We start from the raw sequence: 27,592 nt of genomic DNA on the forward strand, positions 1-27,592 counted from the left end.
GAAACAAGTAGCTGATTATTCTCTGCTTATCTACCACTGAAGTTTGTGAGTACCTGTGGAATAAAGCACTATTTAATGTCATGGAAGGTGTCAAAAGCCAGGCTTTATTAACCAGCAGAGACAAGAAAAAGTTCAGGGTTGAGGGCACATAACTTTCTAATGGCGACAAGGGAAAAAACAGCATAACAGACAAAATAAAATACAGACAATACGCACTTCCTTCAGTTTAGAGATAATACTAATTTTTAGGCACCTATGTGCTTTTGGCTCAGACAGTCTGGAAGAATAGTTTGGATTTAAATTAAACTTTGTGCTCACTTACAATAGGTTTGACCAATGCTATTAAATTTCTATTTAATTACAGTACAACAGTAAAATTGCCAGAAAAGCCTAACAAAGTCAAATGAAAATGACAAGTAAATTTAGAATCAATATTTAAAACTCTTTGGAACATATATTATTTGTGGGAAGTCCTAGATGGATATCAGTACTGTCCAATACAATCTTCTCAACAAAGTAACATTCAGATTGAGGGCATAGTTTGTCAAAAGTTTGTTCTGGTAGCTGCTTTGCACAACCCAGATTTCTCCTCTGCCACACTGATCACTTTTGTCTCTGCATGACCCTTCAACTATGCTGGCAGAACTCTCTCTGATAGACAGAACACCAAACCACATAAAGGAACAGATGAGGCTAAAAATAACCCAGAAAAAAACCCTGTTATTTTGAACCCAGTTCATTTCCTCAGTCTAGTTTATTTTATAGCTTCACAACAGCTGGAGAGACACAGCTGAAGAAGCTGTGGTAGGACAAGCTTGAGCCGTAAGAGAAGGAGGACTGCATAAGCTGGCTGTGCTACCAAAAGAAATGCTTGTCAAGCAACAGCTTCAGCACTCTTGCAGCCAACTTTCCAACATGCTCCTCTTTGTCTGTCTCAACACTTTGAATAAACAGGGACCTAAGAAGAAGATTGTTTTGATTCTGTTGCATCCTTCGATCTGATTACTAACACCTGCTGTAAAAGTTTGAACTATGGATTTCTACAAAGTATAATCTAAACAAGGACATCAAGTATATCACCATCACTATACAGAACTAGCCATTCACTATAAACCTGAGCTAGCTTATAACAAGAAACCTAAAAGGCAAATACTCTGATATAGCAGTACAAAGACCTTTGTCATTGGGTTCCTTGTAAATCTCTTATCTGAGCAAGATCATGTTTTTGTGATACATTAATGAAACTGGAACAGATTTTCTGAGCAAGTATACAATGAACTGTGCTAGAAATGTAATATGACTAGGGAATAGTTAAAAAAAAAAAAAAGAATGCTTGCTGTACCTGCTTAGATTCTTTTCTACTTGATGAAAAGTATTTTATATCAGTTGCAATATTTCTAACACCAAAAGCCTTTTATTTGCTGTTTTTCCCCAGATATACCTGCACCTTGGATCAAGCTCCGATTTTATACCATTACATATGCAAGGCCTGATCAATTAAATCTTTCTGTTGCTTTGTATGGACACAAAGCAGAAGCCTCTTTCCCATTTCACAAGTGACTTAGCACACATGACATTATGTAAACTCTGTGACTGAGGAAGATTTTTCCACTGCTGGGGCTGTAGGTGTATATCCAGCCACACTCCCACACAATGGTAGTACGAGACCCACAAACACATCTTGGTTCTGGGACGGGCCTGGCATGCAGGCTGGCAGGAAAACACTCTGCTCGCCAGCAAGGCCTCATCAACGCACATCAGCCTCACAGTTTGCACACAGATGAAGAATCTAGGACGCAGAGACAAAATGTCCGTGTTCTCAGAGAACACAGTAGACAGTAAGAAATATATGCCAAATATAAAACAAAGTGGAAAAAAGCACACCAAATAACCCAGTACCTAATTTCTGTACATGTCATCTCCTTCTTTGAATAAAGGATATTGTTCTGAACTGCTCCCGATTGGGTCTGTTTGCAAATTAGTGCTGGCCTTCTCAGCACGTAGCTGACCTGTCCTTAAAGCAACACAAATGATGATGGCTCTTCCTGAGTCTGTACTGATGCCACTGCTTCACAGAGGACAGCAACAATGAAAATGATTGTTTGCCATTACTTCACTTTTGATTTTCTTGATTTTGTCCTAATGACATAAACTTCCAATGTGTACATCCCTTCAGACATTACCTTCATATCTATTTCTGTACCGTGGATCTGTTGAGCTACTGTTTTGATGATTCCAATGACAATATCCTGGAGACCTTCTCTTTCCGAATAGTAATGCAGAATGAGTCCCTTCCCCTTCTCCGCATCAGTGCATCTAAAGGAAGGGGCTCGCATACCCGGGTAAATAGTAGCAAGGTGGTCATGCAAAGCATCCAGGTTCTGGAAGAATAAATTAAAAACATGATTATAAGGCATTCACTTACTAGTTCTGAAGACTATTCTAGACTATTCTGTCTAATCTGAACATTTCCTTTCTCCTACTGCTCACACTCCCTGTGCATTTGCCTTATTATTTGTAGAACTGTCATCATAGCAGGCTTTTCAGGTAGCTCGCAATGTTCTTTCCATCTGCTGTGGCAATATTTGGACAATGAATGGCATCAAAATTAGCACTATTAAAAATTAGTCCAGCTAGTAAGAATTTGTGCTTGACTATGCTGTATTTTGAAACACTGCAATGACTAAAGACCTTGTGTGTGTTTCTCAATCCAGTACCTCATCCATTTTCATCCCTTCCAAATTCTAGTCTCTATAAGCTCCTCTTCAGATGTGAATTTAGGAGTCAGATACAAATATGCATGTCTGAATAAACATGAATCTTTTTCCTTATTCTCAATGAAACAGGCTAGTTCTGACACCATAACAGTCAACCCAAGCTTACAGGGTCTGACAAAGTCTCAAATTTTAAAGTACAGATTTAAATTATTAAAAGACAAACCTCAAATACATACTTTCTTTGAGAATAATTGAAAAAAAATCCACAGGATACATAGAACATATCACAGCTGCTGTAATAATGTTTCAGAACAGGTTATTCAAGAAAGGGAACAGGTCTTGTATTTTTCCAGCTGATGTCCTGGACGTCTTACATATTTAACTTTAAATTTTGACCAGACAAATTGCTATCTGGAGAGGAAAGCTAAATGATAAATTGATAGGCATATCTAATAAGGACAAGAAAGAGAACAAAGAAATCAAAATCACACTTAGAACACAACCCTAGCTCCAACTTTGATTATGAAGCAATTATCAAGGCTCCAGTTTGCTATTTACTGTATATTTAACACAGAAAGAGCAACCTAGAGCAACCTTGCTGAATAGTGTTGCAATCCACATAATTATTTACCTATGTTGTAAAATTCATACAACTCCTTTACATCTGAAGTCCAGAACATTACTGCATATTTTAAATGTTGTTCTCCCACTCCCCCAGGTAACTGCTAGCACCAGGCTTTGCATATTGTTTTCTGCCAGCACAGGGAGAATTGAGGTGAAAATATTTTCAGTGTGCTGTCTGGGCCATTCTCCACCTTTCATGAGCATCTGTCCATCATCAAATTTGTGGAAGCATACTGAACTTCATTTCATGTGAGCTGTGAAGTGCTCGAACAGCTGTCTCTTCTCCTGGGAGGCCTCCAGAGGAAATGAGACTCTTAGAAATGAATTTGATAGAATGCACTCAGCCTGGAACTTCCTCCTTCAGTTTTTTAGTTTGTTTCAAATTCATGTTTTTGTTGCTATATCAACATCTCCAAATGTGGTGCATTGAAGAGGCAACAATCTGGGAGACAATTCATTCCAGCTGTTAGTGGGCACTCAATTGCAAAAAGTATAATGCTTGAAGGCAAATTCTGTAAGAACTTTGCAGGGTTCAAGACAATTAAATTGGAAGAGACTGCTTTGAAAGACTGTGGATGAGAAAAGAGTGAGAGAGCTGACTGGCTCCGAGGGAGTGCCCCACAATCTCCTTAATCGGTGCAGAACTGCTCTTTCAGTATACATGCCTCAGAAACAGCTGGGATATATTGACCTTTTGGAAAAAAACTCTTAAGGAGATACATGGGAAAAGACAATAATCTTCCAGTTACACAATCATCAACACCTGAAGAATTTCAAAAGGAGTTTGTTACGGGAAATGGCCAATGTCAAGGACAGAATTTTTTTAAGATGATTGTCTAATTATTATCATTCAAGTCTGGCACAAGTGTTGCTAACAAAGGACAGTGCCCCATTCTACAAGATCACTTTGCCACTCTACTACCCCATTACTGACTTTGTCCAAGCAGTGTCACAGGCGAGCCCATGTGATATGCCCTTCAGTCTTGACTCTCTAATCATCCAGAGTGAGGGACTTGCCCCAGGATGTATTGCAGCTGCTTTCCAGTCCCCAATGTGTCTTTCGTCCCTATGCATACAGATTATGGGGTGAGCAAAGAGGTTATTGTATTCAGAACCTTGCTACAACACATAGTCAAGAAGCAGCAGAGATGTGCTTCCAGACCAAGGAGCTGAAATCACTCCCAGATCCTGTCATTTGGACATTGTCATCGTCACTCCCACTCCTATTTTTTGTTGTGTTTGATCCACTCTAAATTGATATTGCAGCTTCTGGAAAAACAAATCTGTCTTTTTTTCTAGTTTGTTCACCTGCTGTGGGCCAGAGGTGCAGTCAGGTACAGATAATAATAGGTTAAGCTCTCTCCCTGAATTGTTGGCTCCTAGACTGCTCAGATGTATGCCAGAGCTTGCGCTGGGACCAGAGACACAAATTCTAGAGCTTTGTAGAGCAGTGATCAGCTCCACGGTGAAACACAAAGGGATCTCCAAGCAAGAACAAGCAGTGATACTAAATCAGGCACATCCTGGCCTGCCTAAAAGCAAAAGAGTTGTGATTGGCACCTGAAATACAAAGATATGCTGTTCAGCTCTGTGTGGTACAGAGCATCTGGAAACTTTTCTAGAAGAGGAATTAGTCCCCTGAAATTTATTGCACTGCCATTATGAACAACTAAATAGCCATGTAAATGATTCCCTAAATGAGAGAACTAACCACTACTCCAATGTTTGATTTTCATTCAGTAGAAAGCTACTGAACATAACATAAAAGCATACTTTGGGTTTCTTAGGAGGTACCTCTTTTCACATTGCTTCTTTTTGGCACAGTGTCTTTCAATATGATTTGCATTTTTCCAGGCCTGTGTTTTTCATAGAAATTATAAATATTAGATTTAGTTGCTCTATCTTTTTCCTCTTTCATGAAGCTTGAAGTACCTGTGTTTCATCTACGAATAAACTACATTTTCTCTGAGATGTCAAGGGAAACAGAGCATAAAATATGAGATTTATTTTCACATGCTTTAAAAAGCTGCAGCCCTCAATTATTTCCTATATCCTGGACTCAGTACAAATTTCAAGAAGCACCTTTGGGAACTCTATTATGTATTTTAAGAATCTGACAAAAGTTCAGCACGCTAAAACCAATCTGCACCTATTTTTGTAATAGGTATATAAATCAGTTTCCTGACCTAATCTGACTGCTGGAAGATGCAAAAATAATAAATCACGGATAATGTTGATTTTCCATCATAACAAAAAGCTAAAAAGTATACTTCTGGCACAGCTACTAATACATTAGTTCTGTTAAAATTTACAGAAGTATATAATAGCCAATGTCATCTGTTAACACTGAAATCCAAAGCAAGCAGCTTAAAATATTGTCATTAGAAGAATACAAATGTAAGCTGTTCACACTTTTATAGAGGTTTGGTGTGCACTATAAACGTGTCCAGTCTTTTCATCATCACACATGGTAAGGAATGGAAAGAGAAGTATACTACATGGAAAAGGGGATGAGGGAACGGAATAGGGAAGGACTGGCCCATCCATGTGTACCCAAAGTGATGGAGCAACGGGACAGCTACACCTTTTTTTTCCTCCTCCCCTATTCTTGCCCAACCCTAACTACAATTTCAGTACATGAGTCTCAGAATCATAGAATCATGGAATAGTTTGGGTTGGAAGGGACCTCTAAAGGTCATCTAGTCCAACCCCCCTGCCGTGGGCAGGGACATCTTCAACTAGATCAGGTTGCTCAGAGCCCCGTCCAACCTGACCTGGAACGTTTCCAGGGATGGGGCATCTTTAAAAATTACATTTCTCTGAAGACTTCCTTTGAGGGCAGCCTGTGAATGAAGCTATGAAATATAAAGGATGTCACATCCCATAGACAGACAACAGTATACAGATCACACATGGTTTGCACAAATCACACATGGTATGCATATGTTGGAGCATACACATACCCTGTCTATGTGCCCAGCAATTACAGTCCGTGGGACTTGTACAAGAAATCTGGGTTGACTACATCTAGGATGCTCTGGAATAATCCAGGGTTTGGGGCAGGTAGTGAGACACAGAAGTAAATATTCTAGTAATCCAGCAAACTATGCACTCTGCTCTTTTCACTTATTATTGCTGGAAAGATTTTAAGGGAACAGATGACAAGAGGCTGCTAAATTTCCAGTGAAAATCAATAGAGATTTGACACTCAGCTTTTGGGCAATCTTCCGTGAAATCTTAATCAGTTCAGTGTTTTTAAACTCATTGCAGCACACAGTTCTCTCCAAGAGTGATATATATCACAGATCTTAAATCCAAAGTGGTTTATGAAGTGAACGATTTTCAGGTGACAAAAAAAGAAAGCCTATTTTTTCTAGAAATCACGCTTTAGAGAAGTCACTACATTTCTTCCATGCTATTGAAAAATTGTTTTCGTTTTTGTTTTGTCTTACAGTGCAGCGTGACGCTGTTCTGCAGTTAGGAAAGCACAAAAATTGACTTAAACACTGCTGCTCTATCCCACCCTCAGTTCATGGATGAAGGATAATGTCTTAGAGATAAGCTGTGTATAAGCCCTAGCTCTGTACATAATGTACAAATAGAAATAACCAGTATCTATAATTAGTCAAAGAGAAGTTAGGAGAAGAAATATCCTACAAATTGGGAGACCACAATTTCTGTTAGTATAAACAAGGTAAGTCTTTTTACTTAACACACACAGACAATTTGAATTGCTGGGTTTTTTCATGTCTCCTGTAATCCATACTTTTGTTACATATGAAAACTCCTGTTAAAAACTTTTCTTTGGAATTTCAAATGAAATTTCAGATTTATGAATGCCTCTGCAACCCCAGCTTACCTGCCTTCTCACTCCTTTTTTATGAAATTGAACAGTCAAAGATGCTATGGGAAAATTATTACTCTATCAGGTAACTGAATAATATATTAACTGAGAAGGAAAGAGAACAACAATGCCAAAACTGCTGAGCAGTAGAAAGCTCTATAGAATACAAATACCAAGGAAGAAAGTTTTCAGACACCTCTCCACAAATAACTGGAAGATTATACAGTACAACTTATATCTCCAAATCTCAATCCAATCTGTTGACTAGACCATACTTCTGTCTGGTATCTGAAATAATTCAGCACAAAATTCTTACCTGCAAAAACTCTCTGACATTTGAGCCCAAGACACGTAGAATTGTATCATAACCAGATTCTTGACAAAACACAAAAAACATCTTCCCAAACATTTGAAGAATTTCCCCGGCATTTAGATCTAGTTAAAACAGGAAAATACGATTCAGTCCAAACACTGCATTTCACGCATTTTGCTTACTACTATAGTTTTTTATGCATAAATAAGAAAGACAGTACCTAAACTCTACCCAGATCCAGTAGGTCAAGAATATGAGAAAAACAAGATTCAGGGTCCACATGGCAAATAATGAGTATTCAATACAGGAATTTCATTAGGATTTACCAATCACCATCATGACTTTGTCACATTGTGCATTTCGCGCATGTATAGCATTTTAGATTTTGATACAGATAAGAAATCACTACTTGAAAATAAAGGAACTCGGTTGTTAGTAGTGCTCGCCTCAGGGGAGTTACTTCTGGTTTACAATAGCATGAAACCACATCAGCTGCTCCAATTCAACATAACTACTACAATCATCATGGTCTTATGGGTTCTTGGCTAATTACTGATTCAGAACAAATTCATACCGCACTTGGGTCTGCCAATAAAATAATGCTGATGGGCATAATTCTACCTTTTAAATTCCAGACCAGAGCTGCAATGATTGAAAATGAATGAGACCCAAATCAATGGCAGATATGAAATGAGATGTGCCCATGCCACAAACATTTCTGTAACTCAGCATGCTTGTTCAGCAGAGAGATCAAGGATTCATTCACGGGCTGCTCTTGCAGCAGTGGCTGAAACCTGGGTGTATTGGCAAGGTAGTTATAGCAGTATATTGTTACTTCATGACTGCTTGTAATACTGACCATGCTCTGTGGATGAGGTATATTACTGCAGTTTAAGGTGTACCTATGACTTGGAATACTTTGGAAGTAATAAAAATCACTTCAAGTAATAAAAGGAATAAAAACTTCTTAGATAAATAAAAAAAATAAAATCCTTTCTTCCGAGATTTTAAAAAAATTCTCTTTGACCAATACCCTGTTTTAACTTGCTCTGTGCTAAATCCTGTTTCTCTCTGCTACATGAATTTTTTTTTTGGGGGGTTATATTTTATGTGATGAATGGGCAAAGAAGATATCTGTATTACTTACTAAGGACCTTGCTTGCAGCTGCAACCAGATCATAGGTTTTGGAATCATCGTAAATTATTCTGACAAGAAACTGTCCTTCTTCATCCAGCTGTGCCTCCTTCCTAAAAAAAAAAAGAACAAAATTTTTTTGGTTGAGGGAGAAGAATCATATCGATAAATCAATTATATATTGCTTGGTATTAGACTTTTAAATAAAATAAGTTTGTAGGTTCTACCTTTAAGAAGTTACTTAAGACAGAAAATTAGGAATAAATCTGTTCCGTACCTCAGAGTCATTAAGGTACAATACAAATATTTCAGACCATATCTGTTCTGAAAATAATAATTAGCTGTGAGAAAATAAACACAATTTTTCAGTACAAAGCCTCACAAAGAAGTTGCTGAACTAATAAAGACAGAATTTGCATTTTAAAATAGGGGAATATCCAATAATCCAGCCCAAGATGGGCTCTTTAAACACTTTTTAAGCAAGTGTTTTCATTCCTTCCAATTTTGATTACACTTTATTTACAAAAGGCATGGGATATTTTTAACAACCATTTGCACACATCTTCAAAGAGGAATCTAAAATCCAGATGTAGGTACCTAATCAAATACCTTTTTTTCAGAATTCTGCACATGCCCAGTAGCTAGAAACAAAAAAAAAGGATGCTAGGATTTTGTAAGGCCTTGTTCTCGCATTGCATGTCAGCTCTTCATGAGTAAAGTGTCACCACTTAGCTAAAGCACAATGAAAATATACATTTCTTCACTAAAGGAAACAATTCTCAACCCCAGGTCTAAGACAAGACTCATGCATACGTCATGTGCACACTTTCCACTGATGCTAAGTAAAAAACCAAAACGACTCCTTTTTTTTTTCAGGATCATTTATAGAATCATAGAATCATAGAATCACTGAGGTTGGAAAAGACCTCTAAGATCATCGAGTCCAACCGTCGACCCAACACCACCATGCCCACTAAACCATGTCCCTAAGCGCCTCATCTACACGTCTTTTAAATACCTCCAGGGATGGGGACTCCACCACTTCCCTGGGCAGCCTGTTCCAATGTTTCACCACTCTTTCAGTCAAGAAATTTTTCCTTATATCCAATCTAAACCTCCCCTGGTGCAACTTGAGGCCATTTCCTCTCGTCCTATTGCTAGTTACTTGGGAAAAGAGACCAACACCCACCTCGCTACAACCTCCTGTCAGGTGGTTGTAGAGAGCGATGAGGTCTCCCCTCAGCCTCCTTTTCTCCAGGCTAAACAACCCCAGTTCCCTCAGCCGCTCCTCATAAGACTTGTTCTCCAGACCCCTCACCAGCCTCGTTGCCCTTCTCTGGACACGCTCCAGCACCTCGACGTCCTTCTTGTAGTGAGGGGCCCAAAACTGAACACAGTATTCGAGGTGCGGCCTCACCAGGGCCGAGATTATTATTCTCTTCAGCTTCAACATTGAGTCAGCAGCTTGTCCAAAAGGCGGCACAACTCTGTAGGCTACTTTTTTTCCCTGAGGAAAACAAGTTCATATCTCTAGGCAATGAACTGCTGTGCCTTCCAAGCCTTGCATATGACACTAGTGAGTTGCTAGGGAGGGCCCACAAGTTCCTCCCTGTTTTACCCCATGTGCTTAACACAGGAGCCAGGCCACTGGTGTTGCAGCGGTGGCTGAGTCCCAGCTCTCTGGAGGAGGACAAGGAGCACCTTCATGGGCAGGCAGACCCCAGGACCCTGAAGGGCCAGCTGCCCCATGTGGCTGGCCCTGCTGCACATAAAGCATGCCGATGGACATGGTCGCGACTCTGCCCTGTCGCAAGTGCAAGTCACATTCTGTATTTGTTCCTCATTCCCTGGCAAATTTCCCTTCAGCAGAGAGAGGGGGATGTGCAGGGGGCACACTGTGGTCTCCGATGAAGCCATGCTCTGTTTGTTGAAGTCCTCATCTGGCAAAGGGGCACAGCCTCCTTTCTCAGTGTATTTTGTATAACAGCTGTTCACCTTTTGTGATCTCGCCTACAATGACTCTATAGAGACAATGTGCTTTGCAGAAATAGTGACAAAAGAGGAGACATTTGTAGGCACTCATGCTCTAATTTATGTGCTTAGAATGTATTTTGGCTCAGCAAAACTAATATGATCATGACATTGATAGCATCTTTGCAGGTGGAGGGTCACAGCTACCTTGTTAAGAAGAAAAGATCCCCTTTCATCTAAATGCAGGTATATGCTGCAGACCACTTCAGAAAGACAAAAGAAAGGCAAAGAGGCAGGAAAGCCTAGAAGAGAATGACTGAATCACACCTTCTTACGTCACACCAAAAAAAAAATTAGTACAGGGAGTTGCTCTTCAGAAAAAGCCTTAGAATTAGAAAAAATATCAAAAAGACAGATGGTGAGGTAGTTTTTTTATAAAAAGCTAAGCATAAGTCATGCAAATCAAGACATTCATCAGCTCAGGACTGGAATAATTATTTTTCTAACGTACAAATGAAAGAAACCATGAATAAAAAATTATTTACTAGTACCATAGTAATGAAGGGCTTTTACCAGATTAGGACAGAAACGCTCCTGGAGATAAGGCTGAAACATAACAGTTTAAGAGCCAATATTTCTAACTGCTCTAAATTTCTAATGGTCATCAGAGGAATTATAAACCTATAAAAAGTAGATTCTAAATCTACTATGTAAAATCCTACATCCTCTTTTACATCAAAATGTTTGTCTCCATCATCATAACACAATCAACCATCAATCAAAAGTTTTTGACTGCAACTTGGATTCTAATTTTCTAGAGCTGCCATAATTTATTTTAAAAATGAAATAATACAAAATAATAATGCCTGCACAACAATTCAAGCATTTACAGTTGTAGTGGAATTATCCAGCCATACAAATAGAAACATTTTCTGTGTTACTCAAAGGGGAGAGAGGTCTGAGAATTAAGTACTCTTGTTCATCTTAAAACTGCTAGATGGCAAATGGTACTGCTGATAAGGCCTGATTCCAATCTCATATGATAGTACTCTATTGACCTAAATGAAATTACTTGTCATTTAACCCTCCAATTAGTAATCATCAGTCTTTGATAAACTGTTCATTTATCAGTGGAAGTCTGGAACCCATTATTTTCTTTTTCCTCTTCATCTTCCTTTAATCTTGCTCATTGCATTCCTACTGCTGATCAAAAATTATACTATATTGTTTTTATATTTCAAAAATATATCTACTTTTTAAATTAAATAATGAAGTCTTGTAACTGCTACTTGACATATACGTTTTTATACTCACTCCATGAATAGGCATAATGAGCTAAAAACAAGCTAAGCAATTTTCCCGAAGTAATATGACAAGGCTGTAAGGGAGGTGAGACTAAGCATCCTATATAATTCTACATAAAAGGAACATAATTCTCTATTCAATGGCATGAAAAACATTAATAAACTTAATGTGGGGTTTTTTTTCTTAAACTCTTTGGGAACATCCCAAAAGGAATGAAAGAATGGACACCAGCAAGCAGGACAAAACTGGCTGCAAGAGTGTTCTCAGAGATACAAAAAGATAAAGTACAGTATTGTCTTTTTTAAATAATCAATTACAATAATTTATTCATTACTTGAAGAAACAGTATATTTATAAAGAAGCAAGCAGAAATGGTATGGGTACACACAGTCCCCTAAAACACTCTTATTTTCATACTCCAAAATAGTACTTCTGGTCCTCTTCCCCAGCCATTCTCTGAAAACTTCAGATCAGCCTGCAGGATATCAAGTCTCACTGATTCCTGAAAACAGCTCCCATGCCCCATATTCCTTCTTTTCCTAAGTAGGAGGAGAGCTGGAGTTATTAGTGGGAAATGTTGTCTTGAAGCATATGAGGTCAGTCAGGGACGAGAAGATAGAGTTTACATTTCCTAAGAACTGAACTGAAATTAATGTAAGAAAAGAAAACCATCTTGATTCTTTGATTCTCATAACATGATATGTAACTAGAAGTCAGATACAGGTTGGAGGGAAGTTTGCAAAGGGTGAACAAACTTTCCCACATCTCTGAAACACACAGTGATTTCTTTTAGTCTCTCTGATCTCAGCCAAACCACAAAGGATAACACAGACATCTGGAAAAGCAATGAACATCTTAAAAAATACTGCATACTTGCACAATCCAGTAGACATGGTTTTTGTGTGTGAGAATTTTCTCTAATAAAAATTGACCCAGTTTGATGATGCTGGTATCTCTTTCAAAACTTCTTACATTTCTTTCCAATTACATTGACTGGAACTTTTCCTGTTTCCTTCTCTGTGCCAAGCCATGCTTCCTTTTTTCTTATTTTAATTGTTCTTAGTTTACTTTGTCAAAGTTTTTCTTCAATGCCTGCAGTTTCTCTGAGCCACCACTTTTTAAAATCACCACTGGTTATTTCAATGTGTATTCCATTTATATTATTTTAGCTATTTTGCTTTTCTCCAGTTTTCCCTAGATGCTTTGGATCACTCAGCAGCCATCTTCTCTGTAGCCTTAATGATGTATTTCCCATTAAAATAACTTTATTGATAAAGTTAAACAAAAAATAGTTCAATTATCAATCACATCTGCATTCCTTGGATATAATTTTCTGGGGTGAAACTCCCTGCTCTAAGGCTTCACTCTCCCTCAGCACTAGCAGTCTTACTGGGCGTTCCAGCAGTACAGGAAAAGGACGCAGCGCTTGTACTGCAGGCTAATACTCTAAAACAGAAAAAAAAGTCCTGCCTTTTAGTTATTATTATTTTAAAAAGAGAAAAATATATTTTAAAAAATGTAATCCAACAAAAGTCAATCTCATTTGGGGAAATTTTTTCTAGAAAAGTTGTCAAATAAAATATTTACTCCTGCAGGCAATTATACTCCTCGCTCAAAACCACATGGGCAAAAATCTCTTTGCTTGTCCTACAAATATGGCAAATGCCATGACAATCTCTGATCTAAACCTGTGTCAAAAGATAAACTGCCTTTTTAAAGCCTGTGCTTGAAAATTATTATATTCCAGAACTTTTGTTTTTCCTTTCCAGGACAATCCCTTCTCCATACCTCTATGCCCTGTTGTGCTGGTACATCCCAATCATTTAGCTAGATGCTGAGCTGAAATATAATTCAGTTAGATATTTGTTTTTCTGGGTTATTTTTCTGCCGGATGGATTACCCTGTCTGCTTCATTCATCACAGAAGTTGCTGTGCATATAGAACAACGTGTAGCCAGAGTGGCTGAGGACAGGATAGGAGGTTCAGTGAAGTCAGCTGAAGCCTTTCCCCTGCCTCCAGTGAGCTGGGTCTGCAGCTTCTGAAGCCTTTCTACCTCCCTCAGTAATCTGACAGCAGTGAGAACTTCCAAAAGTCTGTCTGAAGTATTTGATTAGCCTTAAGACTGCATGTGATGGGGAAATGCTGCTGTAAGCTTATCCAAAACGGCCAATGCAATGTGAAAACACTCCTATTTTTACAGAGGCACTTGTCCTTCAGCAAGTCTACAAAATTGCAGGTCATCTAATAAACTTGTATCAGAGAGCAGAGCATCACAGCTACCAGCACCAGAGAGGCTGACCATGATGTGACCACCAGCAGTCTAGGAAACAGGACAAAGTCATTGAAATGTTCATTCAGGTGAATGGGCAATCCCTAAATTGTTTCCTCATGGCTGCAGTTTTCTCACCTAATTACCTGACCCCTACCTGATCTATCAAACCTGCCTGCATTTACACTATAGAACTGGTTCTACAACAAGGGTGACATATGGCAGCTTTGCAAGGCTGCTGTGGTTGGCTGTCCATCAACAGTAATTCCTCCAGTGTGACATAGCTGTTTTTAACTCCATAATCTATGAGTACCACATATGAAAACAAACCTGCCTGTGTGGAACAACAAGGTATGGCTACAAACCGGAGTATGTGAACTTTAAAAGACCAGAAGCCTGCAGCTGTTCTCATCTGAACGGCTTCCCTCTCCTGGCTGACAGGTGGTTCATGAGCTGGGATTAGAACTGCAATATAACATGGCATCCTTAGATGCAAAGAATTTACATTTGGCTGACCATATTTCATAGAAAACTTCATAATCCATAGCTTTATGAAAAACTGTGGCATTTCTCTTGAAATGTTTTGCTGCAGTCTTCATTCACAGTTTTTTACCAGATAAAATTATGGGAGTAAATTAACATAGCTCTAATGTTTTCTGCACACCGCGGTGTTTGATCACAAAGGCATTAACAGCAATAACATGTTGGTGGCTTTCTTAAGGGCTTGACTGGAAATGAGCCAAATCCAACAAGCTCTGGCAAATTCCCAAGCCCTGGTTAATTCTTTAGTGAAGTAGCAGCACTATAGTAGCAAACTTTTAACTTTTATATGGTCTTTCTTTCAAAATAACTTTGAAGTCAAATAGAACAGAATTTACAATTAATGTCTCATTTACATTTCTAGAGACAAAAGAAAGGTGTGTATTGCTCCCCAGTAAGTTTACGTTCAAAACTTTAAAAAAATCCAGCATTTTAATGCTCTTGCCCAAACTGACTCTTGTTGTCAGCACGTGGGATGTGATACTTCATAGTTCAAAACTTACATCCTATGTTATGCCTGTCCTAACTGCTACGGTCTGGCAGCCCTTTTTATTTACTCTAGACTAATTTTGAATGATTACACAGAGCTATTCGAATTGTGGGAAACAAAGATTCCAGCCCAGACTTTTCTAAAACGCCTTTGTTTTCCTCCAGAATGTTTATATTATCCAGGTTAATGTGAGGAAGTTTACTTGGGAAAAAAGAACCTTAACCATTGCACCATGGAAAATAAGACAGCTATATAGATCCCATTTTTCACGTACAGGTTTGACCTTGAAATCAATGGAAAAATTCCTGTTGAGTAGATCAAAGCAGGACTAAGTCTTCAAGCAGCTTTTCCTCCATCAGTCATACTAACACCCCCCAAACTGCTGTTGGTCTAGCAGCACAGAATAGCGTTACAGGTGATACTACGCGTGTACAATGGGCCCTTTGAAAATCTTTCCCATTGTGAAACTAGTTTAGGATTTGAAAACACACTACTAATGTTCAAAGGTAATGTTAATAATTCACAGAGATGGATGAAATGTTCAGTGTGGACAAACATTCCGTCAAAAACCATTCTTAAAATCAGAACAGATCTTGCACTGCAGATTTTTAAGCCACAGATTGCACACATTTTTATTTCACATAGAGGAAATATTTCCTCTATTTTGATGTAGTAAGGATTTCTTTTGCCATCTTTAGAGATTTTACAGACAACATAGTTGGACGTGATGCCACATCAGGTTGGTCTTACTTATATAGCCCATTCTGCACATAGTGGATTTTAATGTAGTTTTGCAGTCAGATTGTAGCATTTAAAGGGAATTTGAATAAATCATAATCAAGAAGAAGGTTGCTGCTGTCAGAACTTTTTTACTCATGTGAAGTAGCAGTTGCTATCCTGTCTCCATAGTCAGTCATAAAACTGAAATTAAAAAAAAAAAAATTCTTACAGAAAAAGAACCCTTCCCATTACAGCACTTTGCATGCAGTAAATATTGAGAAAATGTAATGGATACAAACAGGAACAAAAGATGGTACAAGACTGCATGGAACAATTACTTTGTATCCTGAAGATGCACAGGTTTCTCTGTGATACAACAACATTATTATTTAGAAGCTGTTGGTGTCACTTTAACAGGTCATCTAGTGTCCCAAAAGCACAACTGGATCTCTTCCTATCAAAACTCCAGTCCGAAGTGCATGCCCTGGGTGTGTCACCTTGAACACACCACAACAACAGCTAGTTCCAAGGCTACCTCTAGGACTTCTTCCATGATAGGTATTGTTTCTGTTGGGACTTTTGCCACCATTGTGCTTAACTATTCTTGGTGTACCAAGGATGGAAAAAGTGCTCGTTAAATTGAAGAGACCAGTCAAAACAATCTTAATGACAAAATAACACTACTGCACTTAGAAACCCAGCATGGTTCTGATCTCACTGATAGGAGCATGACAGGTTTAATTCCGTTCCAAGAGAAACACTGTTAAACGGAATTACATGTGTCAGAACTAAAGATGGTATCAGTGAAACCCGAATCATTGTCTTTGCATCTCTTTTACATTAAAATAGCAAACTCATTGCTCATTGTATTACTCTACAGATGGTTTGTGTTTTCAAAATTCTTCTCATCTTTTTTTCATGTATTTCACAAAGATGCCTTGCTAAAAATTATTAAAAAAATCGAACCACTCTTCTCACTCCTCCCAAAAAGAAAAAAAAGAAAATAGACTTGTACATGTTGTGGATGGTCCAGAGATATTTTAAAACACCCAGCTGGGAAAAACATAAATTATATTAAGTTACAAGATTAAATAAAAATGGGAATCTGTCCAGGAAAATGACGTTCTGGGTAAAGTAAATAGGTGTATTTATAGACTTCAGAGCTCTGAGCTATTTCTCAGTTTTACAGGCTGGATATGAGAGTGTTTAATGTAGGTTTTCAAAACAAGATAATCCTAGAAGATACAGTTAACAAATGTACAAGTTCTTTGCTACTACTCCAAATACTAAAAATGTTATTAAAAATATAAAGTTAGTATTATTTTGCTTCCTTTTACATAAGTGGGCTAAAAGGAATGGTATTTACAAAATACTCTTTTAAGCATTTCATTTATAAGAGTGAGTGATAGAACACCTGGTATCCTGACAGGTCTAAAAGCACTTCCCAGTTCTGGGAAGACTGAAAAGTACCTGAGAGATACTGCAAGAACACTCACACCATGTTTTCACAACATGCCACGATTTCCTTTTAGCCAAGTTTCCCAGATAAATTAAAGAATTTGGCATCCAGGCAGTTTAAACTCCTGACCTCCAAGCAGGTCCTTCCGCTGTGAGGAACTGAAGGAGCAGGAAGTGTAGTGTCCTGACCCTACAAATCTTGTGAATATTAACCTCCAGACCTATGAAGAACCATCTACTCAGCATCAGTTTCAAGAAAACTTAAAAAATACTGCTTAGAACTTTGGAATACTATGAAATAAGGACTTAGAAACATAAACAACAATAAATGTTCCTACTTAATGCCACTTTCTGGATAAACACTCATTAATGTTAAGAGATGTGTGGATTAAAAAAATTGACCTATTGTCCTTTCACCACTAATGGCTTTCCAAAGTCTCTTTCTGACATCTATTTATCAGTAATCTGTATTTTTTTCAAAATTGTTATGAGATTGATTGAACAGAATACTCCATCTTCAGCACTGGGTAAACCCACATGGTGCTAAGGAGGCAGCGAAAAATCAATTTTCATGTTTTTTCACAGACCACTGCAATTAATTATAACTGAGTCCTACATGACCCAAAATAAGCATGGACTTCCAATCTAAAACTCTAGTGAATAGTCTATTTTTTCATCAGTGTTCATGGTGAGAAGACAATTAAGATAATTAACACAGTATGTCTGCAATGTTTTTGAGCATGAAAGAATCAGTAACTTTAGGTAAACTGTAAAGCAAGCATTCCTTATAATTAGTTGTGGGCTGGGAAAGGGAAATACTGAGCAAGCTCACAGCAGTTCAACACAGCAGGAGAGATGATCCACATGGGACCGATTACCACCACTGCAATATACAGCTATACATATCTATGTGGTAACATCCATAACCCACTTGTTAGCCACCTGGACTTTTTCTACAGCTCCTGGGAAGAGAAGTACGTAAGAAAGGAATAGGAAAGCCAGCAATTTGATGGGAGAAATCCCAAAGGCATTAATGGGATCAGAAAAGATTGGAGTCCTAGGCACATCCAAACCTACACTTAGATGTTTAAAAGGAGTTTGGCACCAAGGTTCTCTTGCAAATCAGCCCTTGTTGAGAAATACTACAAATAACTGGAAGGCTTTTCACTCACTTCAACTACGCATGATAACTAACTGAAATGCCACACTTCACATTTTGTGCATATCTTTGATTCTTATCTCCTGTTTAGTTTGCATTTTTATTGCCCAGGCCACGTTTGGTTATGTAGACATAATATGCACACACACACATATACATGCACATAAATATTTATGCATATGTATCTACATACACAAATATAGTTTCTCCAAAAACTTTACTTTCTAAGCTGATGATTATCCATCTTCTCTCCTAGCAGAAATGACACTGTTAACACTGTAGACAGATTGGTATAGACTATGGTACTGTTTTACATGCTTTTTAAAGGATTGCCCTACATATAGAGAAACTATGGTCAGCCAAAAACTTAGAAAACATGACATTTTCCAGAATGATTATGAAGAAATAAAACAACTGTCTCGTAAAGAGCCATAAGCATTTGATAAGCTTTTTTTTGTTGTTTTGTGAAAGCAGGAAAGATGGACTCAGGTACCACTCATAGCAACATTAGAGAAGTTTGCTCCAAGCCACGTTTCCCTGCTCCTCCCTGGGCCTGCGTGACGCAACCTACCAGTCACACCCATGAGCCCACAGAACCTGTTCCTTTTCCTCAGGCTACCCGTTCTTTCAGTACTGAGGCTAGATCCTACGCAGTTAATGCACAACTACTCCGTATTTTATTTTATCTCCCTCATCGATATATAAACTCAGGCTTGATTTACAGCATAGTTTTCAAATCCAGCTCTGAAGACAGCATTATTCCTTTCTAACAAGCCTTCCTGTGGAATTGATCCCTACACTTTGCATGCACAAGCATTAATTAGCTCTCCAACAAGCTCGTGAGGCCAATTATCCCATTTCCATTTTAAATGGGCAAGACTATCACAGATCAAAAAAGTTTCATTAATTTTGGGTGCCCAGTTTGAGACAGGTGGACCTGTTTTTTCAAGGTACTCAGTAATTTTTATGCTCAAAACAGCTTTCATGGACTTTACATGCCACCAGCACCAGACCTACAAGTTATCTGAATTCCAACACCTCTTAAGAGCTTACTGGTGCAACTTGTAACAACAGTCTTTCATTACAGCTTTTGTGCATATTTTTCTAGGTTTCTGAAAAGGCAAACTATGGTATAGTATGAATTATTATTACATCTAAACATTGTGCTAAGCAACAGTAATAGGCAAAAACCTTGATTTTTACAGGATTTGTCAAAAAATGTAAATTGTAAATTGTGTTTTGCCGTATTAGTAAGCAGAAAAAACCATCTTTGACAAGGTGACATTCTGAACTCAGTATACGGACACAGTAAGTCAAGCTAGTGCCTTTATTCTGCAGCTACAAAAGGTTTTCTATTATGTGCTTTGTTTAAGAAGCATAAAAACGGATAGTTTTTGCTATGCCAGAAATTCCCAGGAAACAATGTGATTTTAAAAAATTCCAATTCTGTCCCCTGTAAAAATATCGTAATACATATTCTTAAAGGCAGACTTGAGTAGATTTTCTATTATATTATTTACTATTTTGGAATATAACTGCAAATAAAATTAATCAGAATATCACATCCTGTCAATGAGTTGGTATCTAAATTCTAGTGAAAGTCAGTGGAGGATATTTTTAAATGCATAAATGAATAAAAGCATCTCCTTCTCCTGACTTAGCTAGCCAACCTGCAACAACACTGATGTACCTAACTACTAGGAATGCTTTTGAAAATTGACCCCATAAACATGTATTCTTAAATCGCCTACATTTTACTGCAAAAGCCACACCAAGTAACTAAAGTCTAACCTATGTTAACCTTTACCAATATGATGCAGAAGTTTCTGTGTCTGTTTAGTTTTCTAAAGGCAAATGATAGCCCTGCAGTTTATTTCACGCCCCCAAATTGTAGAGTTTTCTACCGCTTCAGTTGAACCCAATTTGAAACTGAGGAGAGAAGCTTTCCACCTACATTGCACCAGGATAATTTCTCAACCCTCAGTGTTTCACCATTTTAACCATAAGAGGACAGTTACAGAAAACAAATTCTGATAAGTCAACTAGCCTGGAGCCTTGGTAGGTGATAATGTGTGACGTCTGGAGGAGAACAACAAAAATTTCCTTCCTCATAGGACAAGCAATTGACTTTTGCTCTTCCTTTGTGTGCACTTCCAGACCATTGGGTCCATGTAAAGTTTGTGCTACCCAGCAGGCTCCCCGGACCTGGAGTCTTGGCATTTAAGAGCATGAGTGGACAGCACATGCCAGCCTAAGCCACAAAAGGAGGACAAAAAACGGCAAAGGCAGGATGACGCCTTAATTCTACATTAAGCATAGAGCACCAGGAAAATAAGACTATTACTTCTTTTCTGCATCCCATGCTAAGGTACAGCCAGCAAAGGATACATAGCTCTTGGGGCACAAAATGCCTATTCTGCTACTGTGCAAGTTTCAACACAGACGTTATTTTCTAATATCAATTAAAAAGTGGTTTGACTTCTAAGTAGTTACTTTTTGCAAACAGAGTTTTCAACTTCTGTTCTAGTTTTTCCATGCTCATCAGGCTACGCATGGGTTTGTGGGGACTTCTGCCATAGAAACAGAAGGAAGATGAAGACCGCAGTTGACCGATTGTGCCATTTCACTTCCCAAAACCAGATCTTTCATGTACCTCTATGTGGGAAAAATACTAATTTATTCTAGTCTTGTGATGAAGCATTTTAATGCATTTCTTAATATGATATTTGAGTTCTCATTCCTTTTCTTGGCAATATATTTGAAAGTGTCACAGAGAATCTAACCTGGCCTAAATTCAGATTTAGGAGCCCGTGGGAAAACCCTGTATTCATTTAATCAAACACAGAGGGATACTGTTGGGAAACACAGGATAAATGGCTATGTACATATTTCCTGATGACAACATGGCCCTAGCTCCCACATATTGTCCTGGAGCTGTTTCAAGAAGACATCCCTGTTAATGCTTGTTTGTTACACAATTAAACCTTTAGAGCTGCTGAATGGAGTGCTCAGAATTTCACACATATTGGCTGTTCAGCTCAGCCAGCTGTGACACCTGCTGCAGAAGAGCTCGCATTTTATCATGATAGAAGCCCCTTTTAAAAATGTGTAACCACACACCTATTTAAATATATTCACCACAAAAACATACCAGAGAAGACAGAACTTCATAAACATTGGATTTTTTTTTTTAATGTGGGTAATCTGTCTGTTTTGTTTTGGACAGGTACACAGACAGTAATTCCACACACACTACTTACTATCACATTCACACACTACCATATCACCCAGCAGTACAAATTTGGCCTTGATGAGACATGAGCACACAACTGCATGAATGTGAGAATGGTCAGGCCTGACAATATTTAGTTCATGTCAGTTAGCGTTTATGTTGACTGCAGAGGAATTGAAGATATCTAATGCCAAAGGAATCTTGAGAACCATCTTTTCAAGCCATTGCAGTTGTGGCCACACAATCTGAAATAGCCCTCTGGATGTGACAATGACAAAATAAGGGATTTGAGAGAGGTTTTCTCTTAAGCGGGGAAGGGACAAAACAAAAATGTCTTCTCAGCAAAAATGTGGTTAACAGCTCTGAGTAACAGGTTTTTTACTAAGAAAATAACTGTTTGCAGAACTACTGGAGTGCCGATCAAAGAAGCATGTCTCCACGTATTCCAGGTCCTAAGTCTCTCCTTCCAAGGACTGAAGGAGTGAACTACAATGAGAACTGTACATGCAGCTAACAACTGCCAGTAAGCAAAAGAAATTATTATGCTGAATCATCTTCACTTTCCACTAAGAAAAATCTGCTACTGCAGAATTCAGCAGCTGCAGGAGGGCTCTCCCAAGTGGCTCTCACTCTCCCTCTCTCACGCAGCTTCGCTAAATCCCTTTAATGCTTCTAGGGCTTCATCACAAAAAAACTGTGCACAAGCCCAAATTCTCAATTCTATGAGTGGTAGCCAGAGAAAAACTAAGGAGAAACAAATTTTTGAGACTTTGTGGTTGAGAAAATGAATAAAGGCTCCATAAATCAAGATGACCTTTCATCGATCATATGTCAGCTTTCTTCATCTTATTTTGAATTTAACCTATTTGGGATCAACAGTGTTGGTTCAGAAATAGATGGCTTTGAATTGTTTTGGGTTTTAAGCATTTTAGTTCTAGTTCTTTAGCAAAACCAAGCCATATTTCCACTGAGCTGACAAAATTGATATTCAGTAAAATTTCAGAGTATATACTGTAATTTTTCCATGAGCTTAGTGCCTCATTGTAAAGGTTGCCTGATGTGTAAAAAAAGTCCATTGTTTAGTTATGCTCTGTTTTAAAAGTGGATGAAAAAACCATGGAGTCTAACTTTCCCAAGAATTCCACTCTGGGACGTTTAAAAACAACATCAGTATGTATCTTTTTCAGATAGATCGTGGTTTCACAAGCATGTTGAAAAATTAATGAATTAGCAGAAATGGAGACTTGAAATCATCATTCTGACTCAGTTAACAGTAAGTGATGGCAATGAAAACACCACTCAGAAGAGCACCAAATTCAACTATTTGGTATCCCAAGTTCTGTGTATAAGAACTTAATTCGATGTCACTTTTGACTGAAGAAGCTACAGGAGACAAGAGTTTTCATGCTTCCGATGGAGCACACCCTTTCAATTCAGTATTTAAATTTTCTGAATGTACTTTTTTTTTTAAGAATGACCTGTTTTCATTACTTCAGTTTATTCAGTTCTATGTTTTCCTTTCACTTCTATCAATATTAAGCACAAATTCTCCCACTGGCATTTGAGAATCACTCAGCAATCACAACCCACCACTCTGCAATGCTGATTCTCAGCTTCTGGAGTGACTTCAGGGAGAACAAAACAGCAATATGTGATCAGCTCAACATAAAAAAAAAAAAGCTTAGATGTCAAATTTTGTACTGAACTGCCCAGAGGCCTTTCTGCTTCACAGAAATGCTTATTATTGCAAATTCAACCACACTAACAGCGCAAAGTTCCTCTCATTTTTTTAAACAGCCAAAGACTGTTGACTTCAACAATTACTCCTCCAATTCAATCATCAGTGACTCAACTGATTCAACCCAGCATGCCACAACACTGGTCTATATCTTCTCTTTGTTTCCTAAATGATTAACAGTTCTAACAAAGCCTTTGCAAGAAGTGTGTATTTGCTTATGTAAGGTAAAACATCTAACCTCTTCCACAACATCTCCTTAAGTGCACCACAGGAACTTAAAGTACCTAAAACAACAAGCATTTAGTGGCTATCAGTTGACCCTGTACCATCCCCTAAACTAGCACAACCACTATAATTCGTTCCAGTGAGATACATAGGGGTTTGTTTGCTGGTTTCTAAACTCTAGGATACACTATTTTTTAAGACAAATCCTGCTGAATAAATACCCTGTTGCAAACACCTTTTGCATATGGAGCTATGGCAGCTGTTGCATATATGTTGGCTCTTTCTTGCAGATCACATTCCATTCTTCTGTTTGGGTGGTGTTGTGGTACAGTTTCCTTCCAGAAAGCCATCTTCTCTGTGAGTTAATAGCAGAGCCTAGCTGTTGGGCTGATACAAGACAGAAATGTTTCTCAGCTGAAAGACAGAAACAGGATGTAGCAGCTTCCTGAATTTTCACAGCTGACCTTTAGCAAAATATTTCGTACCTTTCTATTAAATTTCTCCAAAGTGTTAAATGAGTAATACTCCTCATAGGCTTTAGCTATCTTCAGTATTCTATCAGCTGTGTGTAAAATCTTAGAGATAGGATGCATCAGGAATTATGATCAGGTTCTGACAGTCTGCAGCATGATCTTGTACTAGAAGATGAAACTTTGTATCTTCTCAGATGGATCAATCGTTAATTTCTGTTCAGTGGGTAATCTGGACAAAAGTGGACCATAGTACTCAAAAGCATCTTGGTAAGGGATGGCATGCTAGGAAAGAGTGAACATTCTTTATTGTATTTTATACATATTTTATTATCATTTTCATGGAAAATGATGTATGTATCACTATTTTTTTTTACTAAGTCTCTTAACTTACATGTGTCATATAAAACCAGTATCAAACCATAAGAATTCAAAATAGATCAGTGTGTTTAGATAAGGTATGTAAGAAAAATAAACTTATATAGCTCACAACTTACAGCACAAAACTGTGTGGCATTCACTGAAGACTCATCTATGCAAATCCATAGAACTGCATTTGCAAAGAGTAATTTATAGACTAACTGTCAGGGATCACTGGAACAGTGAATGTCTGCTGAACCAGAACTGTGGAGTCTCCATCTCTGGTGATTTTAAAGACTCAGGTAGACAGAAGTCATAGCTGAGCCATGATCCAGTGTCGGTAACAGTCCTGGTTGGAACAGAGACTGGACTAGATGACCTCCAGAGATCCCTTCCAACCAACATTTCTATGATTCTCTGATTTCATGGTACTGTGTAAGATTACCACATTCTTAATGAATGGATTAATGAAAAAAAGTGTCACGGTCACAAACATCTCACCGTCAAGAGCAGTCCTTTAACTCCAAAAATTGTATTAGGACAATGGCAAGACAGCTACATTGACATATTAAAATTGGCCCAAAATAAATGGGAGAGAGGATTATAGAAGAAGGTGTCCAGTTGAAAGAAGACCACTTTCTCCAAGTTGGATAATCTACTTCTTCCTTAAAACATATGATATCAAGAGATCATATTAAACCTTTTCTTCCAACTACATAGTCACCTGAAGCCTTACAAAGTATGTTTACAACTCTGTAAGCATTTATGTCTTTTTAAAAATATTTCTTGTAGTTTTGCCCAAGTATCAATACTACCACATTTATGGTAAATAGAATTTTGTTTGCACTACCCATTTCAAACTTTTTGTGCAATCTCACAATTCATCAAAAGTTTAAAGCGAAGACCGTCATCTCCTTGGAAGAATGCTATACTGCCAGGCAAGCAAGGGTTGGACACAAGAAGTCAGGTTCAAGAGAAGAAAGCCAAAAAATCATTCTTATACATACATTCTTATATGTATTTCTCTATACCAGTGACTTTTTTTTAATTTCGAGCTAAGTACATTACCAAATCTCACACTAGTTTTAGATAGAGTTTACTAGCTAAAAACTGTGTTTCAGTTCCTTCAGGATCACAAAGAGATGTAACTGTTGCATGGTTCATCTGGTGGTCTGACTCAAGGAAGGGCTTTGGTGGTTTCTGGCACGTTTTGCCCGCACCTTACTTCTGCCATACACTTTGTATAATCGAGGGAACCACAGGGATCAATGTCATCTCCGCTGCGGCTCCTGGAGATCAGTAAAGATGGAACAAGGCGGGTCTTTGCGGCATTAAGAAAGGCCCCGAGCCCGACGAAATGCAGCAAGAACCGTGCTGGTCTTGTCACAGCCGAGAGCCACCCCCTGCGGACCGCTGCCAGCCGCTGCCAGACGACAGACATTTATACGGGCCTGCCGGTACCGGAGAGCCGCGCGGGGCGGCAAGCGGGGCGCCGCCAGGCCGCGGACGCCCTGCCAGGTACCCCCGCGGGCGGGCGGCCCCGGCCCGCGGCCCCCGGCCCAGCCCGCCCCCGCGACGGGGCGGAGGGACACGCACACGCGCGGACACACACCCCCACACTTACTTGATGTCCTCCCAGACGGCGGGGCCGTAGTTGCGGATGACGAGCAGCTCCAGGGCGTGATTGACGAAGCCGTACTGCGGGGAGGCGGCGGAACGGTCAGACACCGGGCGGGGGAGCCCCTTCCGCCGCCCCGCAGCATCCCACCCCCCCCACTCCCACCCCGCTGCCGGTCACCCCGGCGGGAAGCAACCTCTCCGAAACACCCCCCCATCTCACCCCAAAACAAAGGGCTGGGGCCGGGCTCCCCTCACGGTTCCCTCTTCCCAAGCGGATTCAGCCTCTTCCCTCCCACCATGGGCCCGGACCCGTGCCCGTGCCCGGCCGGACCGGACCGGACCGGACCGGACCAGACCAGACCAGACCAGACGTCCTCCGTCAACCCCGGTCTACCGGGTAGGGAAGGAGGCCCGGCGGAGCTCACCATGGTGCCGCCGCTACCCCGCCGCTGCCGCCGCGGTGCAGAAGATCGGGACCGATCGCTTCACCACCACCCCCGGCCGCCACGGCACCGAGTGGCATCCGCCGACAGCCAATGGCGAGCGCGGCCGCTGCTATAGTATCCAATGGCGAGCGAGGCCGCCGTGCTCTCCTCCAATCAGAGGCGGAGGCGGGATTGGGGGGGGGGGGATGCGACGGCGGGGCGGGGGCTGGGCGCGTGGAAGTGGGAGCGGCGGGCGCGGGGCCGCGGGGGCCGCGGCCAACAGCCGTCCGCGGAGCGGCCCGGGGCGCCGCCGCGTTCGCCCGGCGGGGAGCTGGAGGCGCGGGCTGGGCCGGCTGCCCTGGTAGCTGGGTGGGTTCCGTATGCGCACTGCCAGGTCTGCGGCTCGCCCTGCTCCTCCTCAGGTGCTGAGGCGGCGGCGATCGGCGGGATAACAGTGTTTGCTGTCGCCCCAGGCCGGCGTGTGTGGGAGAGGCCTGGGAAATAACATACATCCCTCTCGGTTTTATTTTCCCCGATGCTCGCCTCAGCGGGGAACCCTTCGAACCCCTGTCTTACAGTTTCCCACGCATCAAAAAGGATTTTCCAAATGCTTTTCTCCAGCTGGAGTTGTTTGGACTCGCCTGACGCCGAGTCAGAAGATGAGTCAAAGTGCCTGGCAGGGCCATAGTGGTTCGGTAGGTACGTGTAGGGCAACGTGTGCTCTGCTGTCGGTGCCCTTTGCAGTGGCTGCCTTTGCAGGAACAGAAATGCTTTCTCAGTTGTTTCATATCCCAGTGCAACCACTTAGCTTTTAGGAAGATAAGGGCCCTGAAAAGTGAAGAATCTGAGGGGCAAAATGATCGCAGACATTTTCGTTTCTGTGCGTTCATTTTTCAGAGGCTAGTGAAGTTAAAAGCATAGTAATGAGTGCTTTCAGGAATGGTTTTTTTGTGTTGTTGAGTCCTTGTCAGTAGCCA

At 39.8% G+C, this 27,592-nt stretch overlaps 1 protein-coding gene across 1 annotated transcript in view; it reads right to left on the reverse strand.

Annotated features, from left to right (window-relative positions):
• GUCY1B1 (guanylate cyclase 1 soluble subunit beta 1) overlaps positions 1–26,686 on the reverse strand; it is a 44,343-nt gene extending 17,657 nt beyond the window's left edge. Inside the window, exons 1-5 of the mRNA XM_076336641.1 lie at positions 26,616–26,686; positions 26,195–26,268; positions 8,646–8,746; positions 7,502–7,620; positions 2,184–2,381 (exon numbers count right to left, since the gene is read on the reverse strand). Of these exons, the coding sequence (XP_076192756.1) occupies positions 2,184–2,381; positions 7,502–7,620; positions 8,646–8,746; positions 26,195–26,268; positions 26,616–26,618 (495 nt within the window). The 5' untranslated portion in view covers positions 26,619–26,686. The remainder of the gene's footprint in view (positions 1–2,183; positions 2,382–7,501; positions 7,621–8,645; positions 8,747–26,194; positions 26,269–26,615) is intronic.
• Between the last annotated feature and the right edge of the window lie 906 nt (positions 26,687–27,592).

The sequence above is a fragment of the Aptenodytes patagonicus genome, chromosome 4 (genome assembly GCF_965638725.1).
Source record: "Aptenodytes patagonicus chromosome 4, bAptPat1.pri.cur, whole genome shotgun sequence".
NCBI lineage: Eukaryota > Metazoa > Chordata > Aves > Sphenisciformes > Spheniscidae > Aptenodytes > Aptenodytes patagonicus.